Source organism: Adiantum capillus-veneris, chromosome 16, assembly GCF_014529385.1.
Source record: "Adiantum capillus-veneris isolate H3 chromosome 16, ASM1452938v2, whole genome shotgun sequence".
Taxonomy (NCBI): domain Eukaryota; kingdom Viridiplantae; phylum Streptophyta; class Polypodiopsida; order Polypodiales; family Pteridaceae; genus Adiantum; species Adiantum capillus-veneris.
The window spans coordinates 123,629,699-123,652,134 of NC_140946.1; the positions used below are offsets into that span (position 1 = coordinate 123,629,699).

General features: G+C 40.7%; 3 protein-coding genes across 3 annotated transcripts in view; all 3 read left to right on the forward strand.

The window, feature by feature from the left end:
- The window catches only part of LOC147439796 (uncharacterized), a 59,399-nt gene extending 37,801 nt beyond the window's left edge, over positions 1-21,598 (forward strand). The window contains exons 2-6 of the mRNA XM_086484067.1: positions 15,910-16,124; positions 16,291-16,344; positions 16,512-16,595; positions 20,869-21,015; positions 21,342-21,598. Coding sequence (XP_086340193.1) covers positions 15,910-16,124; positions 16,291-16,344; positions 16,512-16,595; positions 20,869-21,015; positions 21,342-21,401 — 560 coding nt within the window. The 3' untranslated portion in view covers positions 21,402-21,598. The remainder of the gene's footprint in view (positions 1-15,909; positions 16,125-16,290; positions 16,345-16,511; positions 16,596-20,868; positions 21,016-21,341) is intronic.
- Positions 18,263-19,205, forward strand: LOC147439797 (uncharacterized). The gene is made up of 2 exons (XM_086485554.1): positions 18,263-18,411; positions 18,489-19,205. Exon 2 carries the CDS (start codon positions 18,513-18,515, stop codon positions 19,203-19,205), a length of 693 nt encoding a protein of 230 aa, XP_086341680.1. The 5' UTR covers positions 18,263-18,411; positions 18,489-18,512.
- On the forward strand, positions 19,820-20,863 carry LOC147439798 (uncharacterized; the record flags this gene model as incomplete). Its single annotated transcript, XM_086484503.1, has 1 exon — positions 19,820-20,863. A coding segment is annotated over exon 1 (1,044 nt), but the record flags the coding sequence as incomplete, so codon positions are not given.
- Positions 21,599-22,436: the final 838 nt, after the last annotated feature.

Consider the following 22,436-nt stretch of genomic DNA (forward strand, 5'->3'; position numbering starts at 1 on the left):
GAGATATAATAGAATTTTGTGCCTACATCATCTCCCTCACCAATCATTTGTGACTCATCTTCATACCTTGCCCTTGATAGCATATCTGCCACTGTATTGTCTTTACCTGCAATGTGCTTAAACTCGAGATTTAAGGACTTAATGTAGGCAATCCACCGCAACATAGCAATGTCTGGTGTTGAGCAGCTTGTAATCATCCCAAGAAGTGGTAGACAATCTGTTTCTACAACCACACATGCACCAATTAGGTACTCTTTCCCACTTTTCAAGGCTGTAACCATACCCCATAACTCTCTCTTTATCTGTGGATAGTTTCTTTGGCGAGCACTTAGTACCTTTGCTCCAAATCTTACCACATACCTGTGTCCTTCTTTGTCATCTTGCCCTATTGCCCATCCAATCCCTGTAGGACTGGTATCTACTATCACAATCACTGGCCTTTGACACTCATAGTCTACCTTTCTCAAAGTCGTTGCTGACTGGAGTAACTCCTTTAGCTTTTTCATGGATGTTACATGTGCTTCTGTCCATTTAAACTTTTGATTCTTTCTAAGCAGCTGATAAAGATGATCAGCTACATGTGCATAATGTGGAATCCAAATAACATAGAAGACACATGCTCCCAGAAACCTTCTAACCTCAGTGATGCTAGTGCATGTTTCTTTCATTCTTTGGATGGCATCTACCTTTGATGGACAAAGTTTCCTACCATATGGCCCGCACATGTGCCCCACAATGAGCACTTCTTTGACACCAAACATAGACTTTTTCCCTACCAATGTAAGATTCACTTCTTCCAACCTAGACAAAATTTTATCACAATCATTTATGTGATTTACCACAAACCTGCGACATCCCTTGAGATCCAAAGCTTCATCTTTGTCACTTTCTTCACATCCTTTGATAGGCAAATCATCAATGAAAGGCATTGTGATTTGAGGAATAAAGTCACGTAAGACCTTATTCATCCCATTCATCATATGTGCAACCGAGTTGGTTGCTCCCTGTGGCAAGGTACACATCCTTACCAAACCCAAAGGTGTCCTCATGGTTGTCAAGTCTCTGCTTTCGATTGCAAGCTGAAATTGATCATACCCTGAGTAGAGATCCCCCATTGAGTAGATTGCCCTCCCTGCAAACGCCTCTGCAAATTCATCCACAATTGGACCTGTTCCTACATTTCTAATTGTCACCTTGTTCACTGGTTGCATATCTTGGATGAAGCGTAGAGAACCATTCTTCTTTGGAACTGTGAACCACCTATTTGAGTATGGAGCACAAGAAGGCTCCAAGATTCCCATTTTGATTTTCTCATTCAGTAGCTCTACTAACTTTGGCAAATGAGCCTTTGGAACCGGAATAGGCCACAGATTCCAAGGCACATGAGGTATTGTGAAAATTACCATAGGAGCTCCAAAATAAGGATCAACACATCCTATCTCATGTGGCTCAAATGCAAAAGTCTTACCATGCTTTGAAAGAATTTCTTTGAAGCACTTTGTCTCCTCCTGTGTTAGAAACTCCTCGCAACCAATCTGCAACTCTTGAAAGGACTTCTTTGTGAAGGTATGCCCGATCTTTTTAGGATTCCGCAAACTTGGTTGTAAAGAAGCCTGTTCAATCTTTTCCCTGCTGTTGGGTGGTAAGGGTGAAGCTACTGGTTTCACCTTCTTTGCTACACTCTTGTATTTAGTTTCAACATGGACTTCTGGGCCAACTGTTTGGCTTTCTTTAAAGGCTTCTATTACTTGATACATTTCCATAGAGCAAACTTCCACAACTTCATTTTCAAGATGCAAATTAGACCCCATTATAGCATCAAGCTCACCCATAGTATCTACAAAAGAAACTTGTTCACACAAACCCAAAACATTTTCAGTAGGCTCTAGCAACCCATTCTTTTTCATGCCTATTTGTACATTATGCACATATTGCCTCTCATATCTCTTCAAATCTTCAAGTTTTGTAAAACATACTGATCCATTCCTTGTTACCAAGGAGCTCATCAAGAAAGTTTCACCTATTTTTGGATCAAGCGAGACCCTTTTTCTTTCTGTACCAGTGCAATCCCGCTTTACAATGGTACTTGGCCAAAACCCATCATTTCTCTATGATCATGAAACTCTTTGCTTACCTTTGGTAGAGGATGTTCTCTGAGGTTGTCACGATTTCTTTCATGGTTTACACAGACTGTGAGAAATTGGACAGCTCGTTTACCATCTTTGCTACGTATTCTAGCATATGCTGAATTATAGTCCATTACCTTTGTTTCCATTCGAACTCCCACAATGTAGGGTTGTCCAAGGATGAGATGATATGAAGATGTATCCTGTACAAAGAAGTTTTGGTCAATCTTTACATCACCTATTGTCACCTTCACACCTGGACATGCTGCATACAATTCACCGGATGAATTGTTTGCCACTTTTACCATCCAACCGTGATCTGTGTCCATTGGCCATTTGAACTTGTTGTAGAGACTCTTTGACATTATGTTTATTTCTGAACCATGGTCAATCAAGGCAACAAATGGCTCTTCAAGATCACCTACCTTGACCAAAGTTTCTGTAGTAGCCCTTGCCCAATGACTTCGTGAATAGTAACTCCTAGGAATATCTTCAACTTCTTCATCATCATTTGAGAAATGCACTTGCTTCACTCTCCCACTAGATTGGTAGCATCCTACCATAGCTCCATCATTCTCCTTATTTTGCAGTTGCATCCCTTGTGTCTTCGAGGTTTCCCCTTCAACCTATGGACGAGAAACTTCAGCAAGGGTTTGCCTCTTCCTCTTGATGATGTCAATGATCTCCTCGTGGAATTCACGCTTTGCAATGCCAAGAACTTCTCCGAGAGTGAACTCAATCTTGCTATTCAAGATCCTTTCCTCCAAGACTTTCTTTAAATCTGTAGCAACCTCAATATCAGATTGTAGTTTATAAGTTGGGCCTTTTGTCTTACCTTTCGTTGGCTCTTTCTTATTTCCTGTTGTAGACTCCTCCATGAGTACTTCAGGTGGAGAATCTCCTTGTGTTGAGGGTGTTTGAGAAGGAATTGAGTCGCTTCTTCCCCCACTTCTAGAAGCTCTTTTTGATGGTCCTTCATCAACATTCTCACGTCTGCGCTTCTCTTCTACAATTGCCTCATTTTGTTGGCATTTTGTAATGTAGGCATGCACTGACAATGAGTCCACTGAATCATTCCATCCTGTTTCTAGACGTATGCAATCACCTGCTTCATGTAGAATCTCTTTTGTAAGCTTTCCCTTTTTAGCTAATTGCATGACATTTGGCCAAATTTGACCATGATGGTCACTCACCTCTTCATCACAAAAATGTTCAATTTTTACTCCATAAGTAGCTGCCTCAACTGAAAAGGCGGATGCCATATCTTCAACTAAGGTTTGCATTTCCCCCTTCCCAAAGTTAGTTCTCAAGGGTAGACCTGTCTCTCTTAAGTGGATTTTACCATCCTTAAAAAAGACAACATCTTTTGACAAAGCATCACTAAAATCATCACAATCCCTTCTTACATGGTCTGTACTATCACACCAACTACATCTATTAACAAACCCTTCTTTGGGCTGCTGTCTTTGCCTAGGAAGTGGCCCTGATGGTTGGCCTTTTTCTTCAAGCTTTGCAAACTTCACCTTCAAGTCACGCATTCCCTTCACAAGCTCATCTAGCATGGACTTATCAAACTTAGGAGCGATAAAGGTAGGCTTTACCATTTTGTCAGAAGTTGAGGTGGAAGGACTTGTAGTGTTTACTACCATTTTGTCCCTTCTTCTTTGTCGTTTGGCAAGCAGTGAGATAGCACCTTCAACCTCATTCCAGTCGGTCTTTAGTCCTTGCTCAACATCTTTATCTTCAAGAAGAACCTCCAAATTTTCTTGAAACTCTTTACCTGCAGCTTGTAAGAAAAGATATGTCTTCTGTGCATCTAGTGTGGCCCTTTCTGTCCTAGTGAGTTGTGCATAGCGCCGCTCAAATTCCCTAAGTAGCTCTGCTATTGATAGTCCTTGCTTTGGCTTGACTACCCATTCTAAGAATGTCCTTTTGGTCACTCTCTCCGAGTCCTCCATGAAATATTCCTCCTTTAAAGCTACTTTGAGTTCTTCCCAATTTCTCCCATGCCCATCTTTAATTGCCCTAACATGCTCCCTAATTTCTGGAGCAACAACTAGCTCAAAGCTTTGAATCATCTCACCTTCTGACACGCGATGCAGCTCCATCTCCTTCACATACTCGCGTAAGTACTTTAGTACATCTTTGCCATTGAACTGATCCATTCTGTTGACGACCGCTTGTATGGCCTTCGTTGCTGAAATCTCCCTTCTTTCAGTGGCATGTTGTTGTTGCATGAACATTGCAAATGCTTGAAACATTTGCATTGTTGCTGGGTCAAAATGCATACCCTGTTGCTCAACATGATCACCCATGGTTACCCACAAACTCTCACCCTAGCAGATTCACGTCGGGCTCACCAAAAATATGTCGAGAAATTTGCGATCTTGCCCGGAAAGCACTGGGCATATGGCTATGAGAGTTTGTGAGAGAACTCAACAAAAACTATATGAAGGAGTTAAACCATAGATGCCATGAAGAGTAGGGTTTGTAAAGAAGTGCAATCAAAGAAGACTCACTCTTTCTCTCTTGCATTCACACACACAAAGAAAGAACGCAAAAGAGAATGTCAAAACAATACGAAGATGAAAACATCAAGGCTATGGTCATATCGTATCATGGGTAATATGAAAGGGTTAATGGATGAGTTAATGGCATTCAATCTTGGCTGACCAAATAGGCTACGAATTGTTCTTTGGAATTGTATTTTTGTGCTTACCATAATATATATATTTTGTCTAGTGATTGGGATTAATTGTGTGTACAAATCCTCTTGGTTCATAGCAAGATAACTACGCTTACATCAAAAGAAAAATTATAGTCTATGAGAGGTAGTATGATGGGATCCGGTGATAGAAGTATTTCATTGAGCCTTTCAGGGCCAAAGAGAAACACTATACGTTGTTGAAAGTGTATTTTACGGCTAATCCATACGCTAATTCTAATAGATTGTACAGAGTGAAAGCGATAGAAATGATCATCATGTGGATTATTCATCTAGGATAGTATGTGAGAAATGTAGATACGAGAGAAGTGAAGAGATGAGAATTTTCCCTCCCAAGCCCTATTCTTGCCCGTAGACAATAAGGATACTACGGGGAGAGATGTACCTGTAGCAAAGAGAACCTAAAATTTGTAGAGAGGATGAATTACTAAGAGTGAGAGAGATAGATTTGGTTAAGGAGATAATATTAGATATATATATATCTATATATGTTGGATTAGAGATGAAAAAGAAAACAACAAGAAATCAAGAAAACATCAATGTAGAACACATCTTACTTGACAAACCCTTTGGCACCATTATTGATGGAGAGAGAAGAAGAGTGGATAATTCCAATTTGATTGATACACCAAGTGCAAGACCTTCTTTGATTAGAGTTGATCTTCCAAGGTTAGCTTGTTGCAAAAATGGCTAGTCTTCCTCTAGAAGAAAGTGTAGGCTTGGGCTTATGTTAATGGCTAAGTACAATTAGGCATTACTACTCACTCCCTCAAGAATTCCTCTCATCAATGTCTTGAATGCTTGATTTCTTTCCAAGGAAGAAGAGGTCCCCTTTTATAGGTGAAGGGAACCCACAAGGGTTTACACAAGAAGAGAGGAGCCAGTGTGAACAGGAATTGGAAAAGTTGGAAATGAGCTATCCCTGCATGATGTGGGCAGAGTGGGGTCCAGTATTTTGATCATATCTCCTCAACCATGGCTCCAAATAAAAAAGTAAAAATATGGGCAAAAACTTCAGCTCATTAGCTACGATTTTCATTTTAAAATCGTTTTCCAATTCAGATTGGAACCTTGTGTAAAAAATTCATCAAAATAGGGTCCATTTATGGCAGCAAAAGTCTTCATGTGGTCTCCTTAGCCTAGACTTTCATTTAATTCCAAAGGACACCTCATGACATATGAAAGCATGACATTGCTCCTTGACAAAGTTTTGTAATCATGCTTGCAATAATGCATTAAAATAAGTGTATCTTTGAAATCATGCCACCTAGTGTCCCACTAGGATTTGATTCTCTCCAAGTAGCTATTTAAAAAGAAATATAAGAAAAGTATAAAAAAATACATAGAATATATATATATATTGGAGTTTACCCTAGATATAGGATCTAGCTAGGGTGTGAGATGATAATGAAATAGTAGAGGCTCTTGGTTGGATTTGCACTCCATAGCCAAGAGTGTTGGTGTAGGCTCTCAACCTCTACTTGCTTGGAGAAGGAGACGGAGCTCTTGCACTTTGCATAGTACACAATGAGAGTTCTTGTGAGTGTGTGTGGGTGAGTATACCCCCTAAGCACCCCCCTAGCTTGCTTGGGTCGACCCCCCCTTGTAGCTCATGCTTGAAGCTCATTGGACCCCTCCAGGCCTAGCCAATCACAAGCAGAATCCATTACAAGCAACAGGGATAGCCTTGGGACAAGTGTCCCCCTTTCCCCTTTGAGAGAGAGGACTTGATAAATACAAAAACAATTAGATAATTCAAGTAATTTATCATTGGGCCCCTTTGAAGCCTAGCCAATAGGCTTCAAGCAACACATGAAGGTAACATGGGTAGGGACCTGACATGTGTCCTTGCTGCCTCTTCAAGCTGGGGCTTCCCTTGTGAGTGTGAGTGTGTGTTCTCTCTCTAATCCCTAGGAAAAGGGCTCGCCCCCCCTCTTGCAGGGATGCTTTTGACTTTAGGAGCTCAAGCACCTTAGTCATCAAGCATGACAAAGCACTTGGACTAGGGGGTATTCCCACAAGCATCTCAGGCAAGCATGTCAAGGCACCTCAAGCACCTTAATCAAGCGGCAAGTCAAGCACCTCAAGCATGGAGTAATTCAAGCACCTCAAGCACCTTAATCAAGCACCTCAAGCAGGACAAACACCTCGAGCATGGGCCGGGTTCCCACCTCAAGCTCAGCCCTAGCTTACCTAAGGTCAAAGGACTTTTACACACATTATTGGAGGTCTTCAATGAAGCTAACCCTAAGGTCTTATGCTCCATTGGTTATCCTTGCTCTTGATAGACCATCTCCCATTTGGGCCCCTTTACTATTGGCCCCGTGTTGAGATAGATCTATAAGCACATATCTATATCTTAACACTTGTTCCCGTTTTTTCTCCCACATTAAGTGATCAATTTAATATGAGAAAATCATTTGGGTTGGTTAGATATTAGATTTTATGACATTACCTCTCTCTTGAAATCATAGTCGTCCTTGACTATGAGGTAGAAGAGATAAAGGCTTAGTCATTAGTCAATTGTACTTAGCGGGTAGAGGATCCCTTTTTTACCCTACGACATCTTTCCAAGATGGATGACTAATCCATTTGGTGCTTGGGAGACATAGTTGCCGCAAGCATGTCTGCTCTTTAGTCCATTTCATTCTCCCAAAGTAGAGTGACAAATTCTACTTGGTGTTTGAGAGACGTCGTCATCACAAACATGATTCTAAGCATGCATACTAGTTAAATTTGTGCACAATTAAAAATAGGAATAGTCATATAAGACAAAAACATGAGTCATTTAAAAGAAATTTGTACATTTGCTTACTCTAATGTAGCATTGTAAGCATTGACAAGGTTCATACTATCCTTAAGTTGTACTCCTTGCATCCATCTAGCATCTTCAAAAGGATAATTTTTGAGCTTAATAAGATATCATCGGATTATCTTACCATGTCGTAGTACCTTGTCTTCATGCCGAAGGACAGCTTTGGGTAATTGTAGCACCTCTTCTTGGTCTTCAATTTCGGGAGGGTCTTCAATAATTGGTTCAATTGGTGGCTCACCTTTGTAGGGCTTAAGTAGGCTTACATGAAAGGCATTGTGTATAAGCCAATGGTTGGGAAACTTGAGTTGATAAGTCTTTTCATTGATAGGCTTCAAGATTTGGAAAGGACCATAGTATCTTTTTGCTAGTTTAGCATAATACTTTTGATGGCCCGTAGGATTTTTGCCCGTCGTTTGCCTTAATCGCGCCTTAGGAAACTTGAGTAAGACCCAATCATTTTCGATGAACATTAAGGCTCTTCTGTGCTTATCAGCAACAGCTTTTTGCCTTTGTTGAGAGATGGCTATAGCCTCCCTAATCTTTTGAAAAGATTCTTGTAGGTCACGGATATTTTCATCGGCGGCGAAGATCTTCCCATGTACTTTGAGTAGCAAGGGACTTTTAGGTCTTCCCTCTATGATCTCGAAAGGTGCTTTCCCGGTAGAAGTATGGACAGCATTATTATAGGCATACTCTACTAGAGGTAAATACTTTTCCCATTGTGAGCGTTGATCTACTTAGGTAACATAAGTCTTGAGTAGATCGAGTATCATAAGATTGGCTATCTCCCTTTGGCCATCCGTTTGTGGGTGATAGGCCGAAGAGAAATTCAATCTTGTTCCTAGATTTTCAAAGAGACCTTTCCAGAAATTTTTGGTCATTCTAGGATCTCTATCTGACACGATGGATGTGGGTAATCCATGGTGCTTGAAAATCTAAGATATGAAGAGAGGTGCCATTTGATGTGCCTTAATAGTCTTTTTGACAGGAAAAAAATGTGCTTGCTTGCTAAACCTGTCGACTATTGTCCATATTCCTGTATTCCCATGGATAGACTTGGGTAATCCAAAGATGAAATCCATGGATATACTCTCCCATGGTGAATTTGGAATAGGCAATGGCTGGAGTAATCCAGGTTGCTTCCCTCTATCATACTTGGTCTTTTGGCATACTACACATTTTGAAACATACTCTTGTATGTCCACTTTCAGGGTAGGCCAATAGAAATACGTCTCTACTCCTCGGAGAGTAGGTTGAATACCTCTATGCCCTGCATATGGAGGAGCATGGGATTCATACATAACCTTCTCACGAAGGGAATGGGTAACACATAGCCTATTGCCATGGAGAAGATAACCATCCTGCAAGGTGAATGGTTCCTCTTTCTTCCCCAAAGCAAGGGCTGACATTATGTCTCTAAAGTCAAGGTCAGTAGCATACTCATCTATCATAGAGGATAGATCATTGTGAGTAGCTATAGACACCGCATTAACTTTTGGTCATCGTGAAAGTGCATCGGCAACTTGATTGTGCTTACCAGCTATGTGAGCAATATGGAAATTAAATTGCGAAAGAAAATTTGCCCACCTTATTTGTTTGTCGGAAAGCTTGGTTTGCGTCATGAAATACTTGAGACTTTGGTGGTTGGTTCGTAGGATAAATGGAGTCCCCAATAGGTAGTGTTTCCATGTGTCTAGGGCATGTAGAACAGCTAAAAGATCTTTCTCATAAATTCCCAAGACTCGTTCATCACTATTGAGCCTTCGGCTCTCATATGCTATGGCATGCCCTTCTTGAAGCAAAACCGCTCCAAGGCAATCACCACACGCATCACATTGGACCTCAAATGTCTTTGAGAGATTCGGAAGCACGAGGACTGGTTGGGAAGTAAGCTTCTCTTTGAGTTTTTCAAAAGAATTTTGCTCCTTAGCAGTCTATACAAACTTAACGTTCTTTTTTGTTAAGTCGTGTAGAGATCCTGCTACTTGAGAGAATTTTGCTATGAAGCGTCTATAGTATGCACACATACCAATAAAGCTTCTTAGCTCATGTAGATTCCTTGGGTTAGGCCATGATTTTATTACCTCTAACTTTGATGGATCCATACGAATACCATCGTGAGAGATAATATGACCTAGATATTGAATCTCTTTTGGTTGAGAAAAAGTTTGTTCTCCCTCAAGGCTTGAAAAATCACTTGGAGATGTTGCTTATGTTCCTCCAAAGACTTGGAGTAGATGATGATATCATCAAAGTGAATTTACGATATGGTCTAAAAAATTTCTCCATGAGACGATTGAAAGTAGCTGGTGCATTAATCAAGCCAAAAGGCATGACTAGATATTCATAAAGACCAAATGTTGTGCGAAACGCGGTCTTTAGGATATCTTCATCCACTATCCTTATTTGATGATAGCCACTCTTAAGGTCAAACCTACTGAAGTAGGTAGAGCCTTGTAGCTTATCAAACAGATCTTCTACCCGAGGCACGGGAAATCTGTTTTTGATAGTGATATGGTTTAGTGCTCGATAGTCCACACACATACCGTATGTACCATCTTTCTTTTGCACTAAAAGGACTGGAGAACAAAAGGGAGAGGAACTAGGCCTCACCATCCCTTTGTCTACCAATTCCTATACTTGCCTCATAATCTCCTCTTGTTGAGCTTGTGAGACTCGATAAGGAGGTTTGTTAGGTGGTGAGCTTCCTGGAAGGAGCTCAATACGATGTTCATCATCCCCTCGTTTTGGAGGTAGGTCCATAGGGATATCATCGATGAACACATCTTGGAATCCTTTTAGAAAAGTAGACAAGTCTAACTCTTCTTGATTCCTATCATTTTCATTTGATGAAACATTATTAGCTTTTAGAGACTCTTTGACATAAATCATGTACGCAAAAATTGAGCTCTTCATTGATTTATCAAAAGAAAGAGGATTTACAAGTGGAATAGTGCAACCACACTCACTAGCATCTATATACATGTTCTTTCCCCTGTAGGTGAAGTAAATTCTCCTTTTAGGGAACTTCATGTTGGCAGCCATGCGATCAAACCATGGTGCCCCTAAGATAACATCCTGATGTTGGAGAGGAGAGATGAAGAAGTCTTCTTTGTCGACATAGCTTTGGACATGAAGCCTCAACTTCCCAATCAAAGGAGTAACGGAAGCTTGTTGTCCCTTGAAAGCTGCATCGGCTGTTACTATATCTCCCATCTCAAAAGCTTGAATGCCCAACTTGGTGGCCAACTCTATTGATATGAAGTTGAGAGTAGATCCTGGGTCAAACAAGATGAAGGCATCATGCTCTCTTACCTTTCCCCACGCATAGGAGAGTGATGATCCTTTGCAATGAGAATCCTCTTTTGGAGCTTCGATGGTGGAAGCCCTAGGAGTCTCATTGCGAGTATTCTTCTTGGGGCAAGAACGATAGCCATGTCCTTGCTCTCTACACTTGAAACACTTATGGTCCTTGCGAAAAGCTTCAAGCTCTTCAGGAGAGAGTTTGTTTTTACCTTTGTAAACTCCCTTCTCCTTGGAACGATTGTTGTTGTTGTTGGAAGTGCCTTGGGAATTATTTTGAGCATTGGATTTTCCCTTTGCATCATTTTTATCTTTGTTTTCCATGGGCTTGACATTACGTCTAGCCCCTTGATGGAAATTGATGCGTGAAGCAACCATGGTGTGATGGATTACTTCGGTAATAGTATAGGGCTGTTGAGAGTTGATGTATTCGGCCATCTCTTCAGGTAATCCCGCACAGAATTGCTGTCTTTGTTCGGCAAAGTCTATCTTTTGAAAGACAGTAGCTTTGAGATGTAAATCCCAAAACTTGTCTACATACTTGTTGATAGACTCATGAGAGAGAAGCTTCAAGCCGCGCCATTCGGTAAGAACTTTATCTTTAGTATCACTCGGAAGAAATTGCTTCATGATGGAAACTCGTAGAGTTTTCCATGTCTTTGGGATTTCTCCATTGCCACGAAGGCTAGCCCACCATTGACGAGCTGATTTTTGGAAGTGCATAGCTACATGGCATAGCTTGGAGGACTCTGTGAATCCCTCGTCCCCAAGGCCGCATCAAATTGTTGGATGAAGGCCAACACTTTGTCGGTAGCACCAAAGGTGCCATCATAGGTGAGAAAAGAGATACTCTTTCCTTCCTCCTTGAACTTCTTTAGCTTTTGTGACCTTCGCCATGCAGGAAATGATTTGCGATGTCCTCCCCTCTTCTATTCTCTAGGAGAATAGCCATAACTTTCATCGGAAGAGGAGGAAGGTGAAGAAGAAGGAGAAGAGGGTGACCTCTTCCTAGCCCTTTTCTTCCTTTGTTTCCTCTCTTGCCTTTCAGAGTGATGAGGAGAAGGACTATAGGTTTCTCTTTTCCTCTTGGGAGGAGTAGGCGATCGTCTAGACCGCCATCTTCGTGGAGCCACATCTTTAGAAGAACTTAGACTGTCATTGATTTCTTTCTCTTTGGATTCCTCCTCTCGAATGGGAGAGAGTCTTCTTTTGGGGGTCTCTTCAAGAGGCTTCCTAAGCTCTCTCTCCTCTGGGAGAGGAAGGGAAATTCCATAAGCACGAAGTTGTTGAGTAACTTCGGTTTGCAAAACAGGGTTGCCCATAGCTTGTTGCAACCTAGTGACGAGATAATTCACAAACATGGGAGCATCATCATTAGCACCTTCATGTGCAAAATCAAAGCTATCAATGTTCATTCTACTCTCTTGATTATTGTCAGCCATGTTAACAAAATTTATGTTTATACTTAGTGTATGCTTTGGCAATACAAAACCTTAGTTGCCACTCCTCTTAGCCTTTGAAAATCGGCTCTTAAGTATCTACACCCACGGCTCAAAGTGGTTAATTATAGAGAGTAGAGGAGTAGGTCTAACATAGCAGAGTTGCCAAGGGTTAGCTCCTTTCGGACTTCTTATGGCTCAATAATGGTAAAGCCGTAGGCAAGTCTAGAAAGACTCCATTATTAAGTCCAAAGCTCCCGAGGTGTGCACCATCCCCCACATAGTGGGCTCAACAAAACCGATAATAGATCCCAATTCCACTTACCCTATTATAATTAACAACATCAACCATTTATAGGCTACTTAAGCACCTCTCTTCTTAAGAAAGAAAAGAGAAACCAAATGCTCTGATACCAATGTAATGGAATTTGCCTATTCAATTTGAGAGTAGCGGAATTTAATGAGAGTACTTTCAAGAAATGATTTTGTGATCATAGCGGGTTGACATAATTGAAGATAGCAACATAATCATAGCAATTAGTTAACTTGGCATAGACAATACTTTTGCAAGAGAGAGAGTTTAGAGAACATGACAACAGTTGAGGACCGGATTTATGTGGAGCCGGTCCCCCCTCCAATAGGCATTTGTAATATGATTTCTCCCATAAAGAGAGACTTGTTACAATACAGTCTTTGTGTTCCTTGTGACCTAGGTGATGCCATGAAGATGGAAGGATTCATGCATCACAAACATAACATAAACTTGAAGAAAGCTTTAACTATCCCAAGCCTCAGTCCCAATACCTCAAACACCTTCGAAGGTGGAGAGAGCTAGCAGGGAATGAGGGTAGGGAAGAGGAAGAAGAAACATTTCATAGGAGAAAGAATTAGTTCCTCACTTATCATACTCTTGTTGCTAGCATACATAATAGCATAGTAATGAAGAAGAAGGAGATGGCAAGCTTAAGCATTGAAGCATGGCTCTTGGTTGGATTTGCACTCCGTAGCCAAGAGTGTAGGTGTAGGCTCTCAACCTCTACTTGCTTGGAGAAGGAGAGGGAGCTCTTGCACTTTGCATAGTACACAATGAGAGTGCTTGTGAGTGTGTGTGGGTGAGTATACCCCCTAAGCACCCCCCTAGCTTTCTTGGGTCGACCCCCCCTTGTAGCTCATGCTTGAAGCTCATTGGACCCCTCCAGGCCTAGCCAATCACAAGCAGAATCCATTACAAGCAACAGGGATAGCCTTGGGACAAGTGTCCCCCTTTCCCCTTTGAGAGAGAGGACTTGATAAATGCAAAAACGATTAGATAATTCAAGTAATTTATCATTGGACCCCTTTGAAGCCTAGCCAATAGGCTTCAAGCAATACATGAAGGTAACATGGGTAGGGATCTGACATGTGTCCTTGCTGCCTCTTCAAGCTGGGGCTTCCCTTGTGAGTGTGAGTGTGTGTTCTCTCTCTAATCCCTAGGAAAAGGGGTCGCCCCCCCTCTTGTAGGGATGCTTTTGACTTTAGGAGCTCAAGCACCTTAGTCATCAAGCATGACAAAGCACTTGGACTAGGGGGTATTCCCACAAGCATCTCAGGCAAGCATGTCAAGGCACCTCAAGCACCTCAAGCATGGAGTAAGTCAAGCACCTCAAGCACCTTAATCAAGCACCTCAAGCAGGACAAACACCTCAAGCACGACAAGCACCTCAAGCAGGACAAACACCTCGAGCTTGGGCCGGGTTCCCACCTCAAGCTCAGCCCTAGCTTACCTAAGGTCAAAGGACTTTTACACACATTATTGGAGGTCTTCAATGAAGCTAACCCTAAGGTCTTATGCTCCATTGGTTAGCCTTGCTCTTGATAGACCATCTCCCATTTGGGCCCCTTTACTATTGGCCCCGTGTTGAGATAGATCTATAAGCACATATCTATATCTTAACACTTGTTCCCGTTTTTTCTCCCACATTAAGTGATCAATTTAATATGAGAAAATCATTTGGGTTGGTTAGATATTAGATTTTATGACATAATCATAACCTTGGGGCCAGTTATCCAATTTGTATATAATCATATTATAAATGATATTACAAATTCTAGTATTGTTTTTTCAATTATATATTCCTAGCGAACCCTAACTCGATAACTACATAGGTCTTACAATGGAATATTAACTGCAAGTTAGCTCGTTATAGTTGATCAATTTAGAAATGTCTAGGAACATATAGTTGGAAATATAATACTAGAATCTATATTATCATATCCCATATCTTATCTAAGTTGGAGGAATTAATTGGTCAATAATGTTGTAAACATCAAAATTTTGGAGTTTATGATGAAGGCTAAAATAGAGGGTCCATCATGATCGTTTCAAAATGTCAACTTACGTAATAATTATATCATCATAGCTCTCACGTATATAGCCACCATAATGGACTCTTTGTTGTCTTTTAATGTCAGATGTGTTGGCTTTCGTTGAACAACTTTCGAATGTTGCCTTATGATGCTTCAGACTGCCTTGATGCCTTCTGCTTGAATGCTGCCAATTGTTGTTCGTCCTACTTAATTGTTCCATAATCATGTTGTAAGGGAGTTTTGCATGTTTGTGATATTGATTTTTGGAAAAATTACCAAAATACCCCTCTAATTTGTGAAAATTCCCGAAATACCCCTCAAATTTCCAAAATTTCCAGAATACCCCCAATATTTTGTCCTAAATTCCCAAAATGCCCTTCAAATTTTTGAAAATTCCCAAAATACCCCTGTTGTGAAATTAGATTTCTCCAAAGATTAAAATATTTGTAGCTTTTCATAAGAAGACTCATTGTTTATCAATACAAGATGCTAAATCTAGAATTTGTGTTGATTATGTAGGCTTTGGAGATGAATTGATTCATTATCTTTAGACATAATTGCCTTTTTAAAGAGGTATTAGTGACAAATTACATGCTAAGCATGCAAAAACGGATCTCAATTGTCAAAAAAGAATAAAGAATAGAAAATTTTGAACAATCGAATCAAACACGAGGGTATTTTGGGAATTTCCACAAATTAGAAGAGTGTTTTGGTAATTTTCTATTGATTTTTCCCAAATACTGCCTTAGTGGAGAGTGGTGGACCTTTGGAATGAAATACCCCCATAGAGTGGTGGACCTTTGAAATGAAATTCCCACTGCCGATTCCTGAAAAGTGAATATCAAGTATAATAATATAAAAAAATTGTTGCACCTTTAGCTAGCTGCAACGTGCACATGCATAATTGGAGGCCCGGTTTCTGTCTCGAGCTCACGCCGTTCAGCTAGCCCGCCATGCACACCATGCCTGCCAGGGCATTTGCTCAGCTAGTTACTCCGTCTCAGGCCCTCTCTCTCTCTCTCTCTCTCTCTCTCTCTTTACACTATTTTAATTCTATCGCTTTGGCGGGAGGTTTTCAGCCTAAAAAAACGTACGCCAGACTGTATCCTCATTATTGAGCACTGCCGACTATGACTGCTTTTACGTTTTGACCAGCTGGCAGTTGCAAGGCTGCAAATCCGTTTCCATTGCAGACCAGATCCCCCGGCCTCGGCCAGCGACTTGGAAATCCATCTCTCTTAGCACGAGCACAACCAGAGCAGCCGGCCAGCCAAAGAGAATCTTGTAGGGGCGAGTGCATACGTGTCGAGTGCTCTTTTTGGCTGGCAAGTGGCTGGCTGACTGCTGTAGCCCACGCCTCACCTCCCCAGGCAACGTCTCCAGCCTCCTGCCATCCAATCAAAAGTCTGCAACCCTCTTCCATTCGCTGGCCGAGCTGCTGCCGAAGAGGTTGTGCTCAATATCGCCAGCCAACAAGGGAAGATTCCCTAGCATCAACTGTTGGCTGCCCAGCTGCCGTCCGGCTTGTTGTGCTAGAGCTCTCTCTCTCTCTCTCTCTCGGGAGCAGCTAGTAGCAAGGCGCTTCTGCAGGTGACACGGATCTATACCCTCTCTCGCTCTCTCTCTCTCTCTCTCTCTCTCTCTCTCTCATTTTCTTGTGAGGAGTCCAGGGAAATATGGCAGCTTCAGTTCTTCCCCTTCATAGACGTTGAAGTCGCTCAGGCTGGTGGTTCTTGCCCGTCCTGTGGCTACTGCAGGTTCTTAACGGGTTGTTGATCTACGTCGAATTGGTTGGGGTCCCAATTTGCTTCTACACGCAAGAGTTGACAGCTAATTATCAGGTGCACTTTAGTGTATCTATTTTGTTTTAATGTATTTCTGGATTACATTGTAAGTTGAAGTCAGTCTACAATGCTATCAACATCCAGTCTCGCCCATGAAGCAGCGGATAATGAAGATCAGGCGTAGGGGCCGTCACCACTTGCCCTCTCACTGTTCTTTGCCGTTTATCTTACCACATACCTCCGTTTCTACATTCTGTGGATCCTTCCCCATTTGGAGGGCATATAACCAGTAGCTAGAAGAACATAAACATTTGAACAGCTCTCTCTCTCTCTCTCTCTCTCTCTCTCTCTCTCTCTCTCGCGTTGCATGCTCTCCAATGGTGGCTTCTAGTGGAGTCAAATATGCCTACACGGCGTGGGCTACCAGCTAGAGGGCCCAGCGCATATGTAGCCGGTCTTGCAACCCAGCAGCCCTTCGTATGGAACTGATGGCCATCTTTGATATGGCGTTCCCATACAGGACAGATCTCGCTCAACTATCGGCACCCTTTGCATAGCGGCCAACTACTCTCTCTTCAGTCCCATTCTCTGGCGGCTTCTTCTTCTCCTACAAATCCATTTACTGCTGATTAGCGTCAACCTCTTCATAAAATACTTTAGTGCAGCAGAAATTTACAAAATGCTTCAGCAAAATTGTAAATCCGTTATGAAAGCGAATTTTTTAATAATATTCTGCTTGACTTTTTAGAATTAGCTAGTTTGTTTTTCTTGACCCAATCCACCAAACCCACTCGCTGTAGTATAATGTTTAGGGTTTTCAATCAGAGGACTTTTACTTTAGCCTTATAATTTGCAAATACCCTAATTTGCAAATCCCCCACTCGCTGCAGTCTAATTTGCAGAATTTTCAATCAACGGACTTTTTACTTCAGCCTTATAATTTGCGAATCCTTTAGGACTCCCGATTTTTAGAATAAATGGTAGTCATCGTTCATTAAAAAAGATCTCTAGATAGACTTTAAAATGCATTCTAATATATTTAAATGCACTCTCATTTCAAGTTATCATGGTCTTCTAGGTACTATGGGAGAAGCAAACCCTATGTTGGGAGGGACTTCAAGTCAAGATATGCATGAATGGGAATTGAATGATGATTGGTGGTTTCAAAGAAGTCCTTGGCTGCACTTTTAGTTCAAAAGTCAAGGGATTGGAATGGGCAGCTCCATGGTCGACGAATCCCATCTAAATGGTCGCAATTGATGGAGTTCTATAAGGAGCTAGGAATGGTACCTTTGCAAGAGTGGAAACTTTGTCTCGGGAGTGACGACCACCCTCATGCACCTCATATCATGGAGCCAAGTTTGGAGGACTCACAAGAGGACATGGACGCATTGAAGTGTTGTTGTACAAATATGCGTCTTCCAAGGATTTTTCGCCGCGACTGTGAAAGATGTTGTGCAAGGTGTCCTACATGTAACAAGCAAAGAAAAAAAGTGATGTCCTTTCACTTTATCTCATTGATTGGTCAGTTACAGCTCTTATGTAAGAGTGAGACAATGTGCTGGGACTTTCTTAGAATGTGGAGAGCTAGGGATAGGTGGCTGAACAAATCTCCTTCCACACAACCCGAGTTCATAAATGAGTTTTGGGATGGAGAGAAGACATGAATTTTTCAAGATTTTTGGAACCCATCTCACGAGTGGGAAGCACCTATTATATGTGAAAATTCAAAGTGCTTGCATGCCCACAGAGCTTTCCCAAAGAACTTCTGTGCAAGTCTTTGCAGAAGGGTTGGAACTCCGAGACAAGAGAGTACATTTTTAGATGCTCCAAGTGTGGAACAGAGCAACGTGCAGAAAAAAAAAAGACCAAGGTAAGGCTGGTTATTTTACCAATATTGCTCTTAATATCTAAAGAGTACTTGTGATTTAATTCTAATCTTAATGTTAGGGCGATCCGAGGAATTTAGGTTTAATGATGCATTGGGATGGATTTCAAGCGGCTTCTACAACTCAAAAAGATAGTACCGTTGTAGAGATTGTCATCTTGAATGGCGGAAAAAGATATATTCTTGGATCCATTCCAGTACTATTCTTACCTTTGACACATAAAGATTTGCAAAAGAAACATAGTGATGTACTGTCTTCGTTTCTTCATCCCTTGATAAGTGAGCTTGAAAGATCTTTCTTGAGTGGATTTGAGGTCAACTATGCTGTTGGCAATGATATTATTTGTGAGAATCTTCAAAGTGAATCAACAAGGATACGGTGCTTACTTATGGCCTGCACGGGAGACCATCCAGCCCAGTGCAAGCTAGGACAAGTCAAGGATGGAGGCATGTCATTTTGCAGAAGCGACAGGGCAAAGGCAGAGTTAGTACGTGACACCAATGGTTTTCAGCAGTATGTCTACAATGATAATAGGTTACAAGGCAGATATCCACCTTTGAAAAGAGATGTAGATGATATGTGGGAAGCTATCAGGATGGCTAAAAGATGTCCAACCAAAGAGAAGGCTGAAGAGACACTCAGAGATGGAGGTTTGGTAGGTGAATCTATACTTTGTAGGCTCTATCATCTCTATGCATTTGATATATCCAAAGACCTTGTATATGATGTAATGCATATACTATCACTCAACTTGTTCAGAAGTATATCAAGCGATTAATGTCATCAGCATCAAGACAAGTGAAGAGACGTATAGAAATTGCAATCAATGAAGTGGCTAGGACAATTCCAAAGCCCATTATCCATGGAGGACGATGGCTAGAAAATGCTTCTCTTCATTTTAAGATGTTCAAAGCCGAGGAGTGTCAAAAGTTTGTACAGTGGTGTCTTCCACATATCTTAAATGTTGTGGAAGGGATTTGCGAGGAGGACATTCAAATAGGAATTCTCTTGGTAGACATATCACACATGTTCTTTGACTATAGTAGGCAAAAAGGATGGACAAAGGAATATATTGAAATTTGTCGCTCCTTATTACTATCATGGAATATTTTATCTGAGGAGTATTATGGAGAAAACTCCTCCCCCTTGGAGCATGTAGCAGGTATGGCTTCTTAAGGTTGTGGTTTGTATCTAATTTGTTGTCACAAAGTATGTGAAGTGCTATGTTTTTCATGTAGGAAATGGTGAGATCTTGGATGACATTATTCGCCATGGATCTCATGATGTTACATGGTGCTTTTCTCATGAACGTAATGTTTCAGGATACCTAAGTATTCATACAAATAACAAGTCAAATGAACTTTCTTATAGAAAATTTCACAATCGCATCTTATGCACCCAAGTCTAAGCAACTACACATTGAAAAGGATGGCCTCACAAGTGCCTCAAGGGATATGCAATCTGTGCATTCATGTTTGGTTTTGCCAGAAGGTTTACGAAATGGATCGAGAGACTTATGCTCATAAGAAATGCGTATTTCACACATCGTCCGAGAAGAAGGCTAATGATGTACGGGATGCTTGTCTACGCTTGAGTCCTTGCCCATGCCAAATCATGATTGAGAGAAAAGGAGTACTTGTGGGGCCAAAGAGACCAAAGTTACTTGATCTCAGTATCATGGAGAAAAAGGGGATGATAGACTTTTGGGCAAGAAAAGATGCGCATACTTTTCTTCTTGATGAAATTCAACTAAGTGGGCAATTTTACTCTAAGGTCTTTCTTAATAATGTAAAATTTACCACTGGTGAGTTTGTTGTCTTTCAAAGGTCTTCCATAAGCGAAGAGGAGGAACTAATCTCTAGAGGCCGGTTGAAGAAAATATTCATCCATGAGCAACGAGGAGATATCAACATCTTTGCAGTTATAGAGTGTCTACTTGACATCAACTATAGTATTGATGAGATATCGGGGATGCATGCTATTCAGAAAAGTCAAAGGAGTAATTGTGGTCTCATCATTGAGCCTATCAATTGCATAAAACATAAGTTTTTTTGGCTATCTACATCTAGTGATGACAAAGATGTTCTGTATGAGACAAGTGGTTTGGAAGTTCGCAAAAGACTTCTACTTCCTGGAAAGATTGGTTGCATTCCCCCATGGTTGGAGAAAGGTGACCTTGTTCTTGCCAAGCTATCAGAAACATCAAATTGTAATGCCTTTGTAAGGGATGTGGACACAAATCACAAAAGGGCTCTTCTAGCTTGGGTGGATGAGCACCATGGAGAAGCTTGGGTGGATTGGAAACATGTATATCTAGTTGTGCAAGAAGGTGTGTCATTGTTTTTCCTTTTGCGAGGTTTACAACAATATATAGCATATTGTTGTTATAAGTATATCAATCTTAGTGTCCTAACTAGTACTTTATTGTTTTTCTCTTGCAGGTTGCTTGGACATATAGCATATCTAAGAAGATATCTTACACATTTCTAGTATGTACTATGTGGATGCAATTTTGTATTGAAAGCAAGATTCAACAGTTTAGAAGTCTTGTTGTGCCGAAGGGTTTTTTGAACACTTGGGTGGGTAAGGTATTTCAAATTTGTAACTAGTTTGAGATATTCTTGTTTGTCAAATTTAAGGCTAGTTTGCATAATCTTTTTGTCTGCAAATGTGAATAAATTTTAGGCCGGGATCATTTTCTCTAGTTGTTTTGATGTTGTGTAATAAGTTTGGTTACCATCTTTTATAGAATTAGAGAGAATTTGCATGAGGTGTTAAGTGGCTTGCTTTCTTACAAGGACAATCTTTAATGATATGCAACTTTGTTTTTGTTTTCCCATTATAACTACGATGATATGTACTATTAATTGTTATCATCATTTCCTATGTAAGGTAACGGTTTTTGTTTTGGCAGGAGTCGGAGGTGTTGAGAGTTGAATCATTGGTGCAAGTCGCATTGGGACCTTCGAAGTGATAGTGAGGATTATCTAATGAACTATTGTCTATGTAGAGAGTGTTGATGTAATTGCTCTTTGTTGACATATGTCTCTTTGGGCTATGTACTGATGTTTTTTTAATTGATGATGGCTTTAATGTTATCATTGATGTGAGCTTGTATGTTTGATAATCATCATTTTATTCAAACCAATAAAATCTTTAATGTTTAGTGCTTCTTTTTCTTTCAACATTGAGAGTACTATGGGACAAGAATTCTCCTTCATGTTATTGTAAGTTCAAGTTTTTGAGTTTGTGAAGCTTTGTCATTATTCTAGAATACTCATGTTCTAAGAACATTGTGCTTGTTTTGGGTTGCCATGATTTATTGTCTTCATAAGTTAAAGATGTGAAGGGGAGTTTACTCTTACAGTTGGGTGCAAGAAGTGGTTTAATCGTATGAGGCGCATAAATCATGCTAAGACCTGGATTTGGAAGTTGGTGGTTTTGTAAATGTGAATGCAATTGAATATGGGTTGACTGCGGGTATGCTTATCTTGAGAAGTGAAAGATCCAAAATTTGGGCATGAATGTAAATGTTGTGAACATAGATTTCGCTAAATGTATGTTTTGTGAGCATGCTTGAGAGTTAAAATTTCAATATGGCAAGCAATATTTGATTTATGGTATGCTAGATTGAATACTATAATGGAACCAATTTTATTTTGTACAAGACAACTATTGCGTTCAGAGGTAGCAAAGTAGGGAATCAATCTTATTAATATGGCTTTTAGAGCTCTCTAATATGTATGAGTATATTAAGTTATAGATAAATGAAGATGTAAGTAACGCAATTCAGTGCATTCTCCCTTTATGTCTTGAGTGTGATCACCTTTTCCCTTCCCGCTACAGTTGTTGGTAATCTTTGGCGTGACCTAACTCTCGAGAGATAATGAGAAAAGTCTCACATGTGAAAATTTTCCCACATTGGCAAAATTCATGTGAGTTTTCTCATGTTGGAATCTGGTGTAGTTGTGAATCCAAATGTGAGAATAATTCATGTGTTGATGACTAC

What these genes read in the sequence shown, in the direction of transcription:
- LOC147439797 (XM_086485554.1), top strand. Translation starts at nt 18,513, where the DNA reads ATGATGCATTGGGATGGATTTCAAGCGGCTTCTACAACTCAAAAAGAT.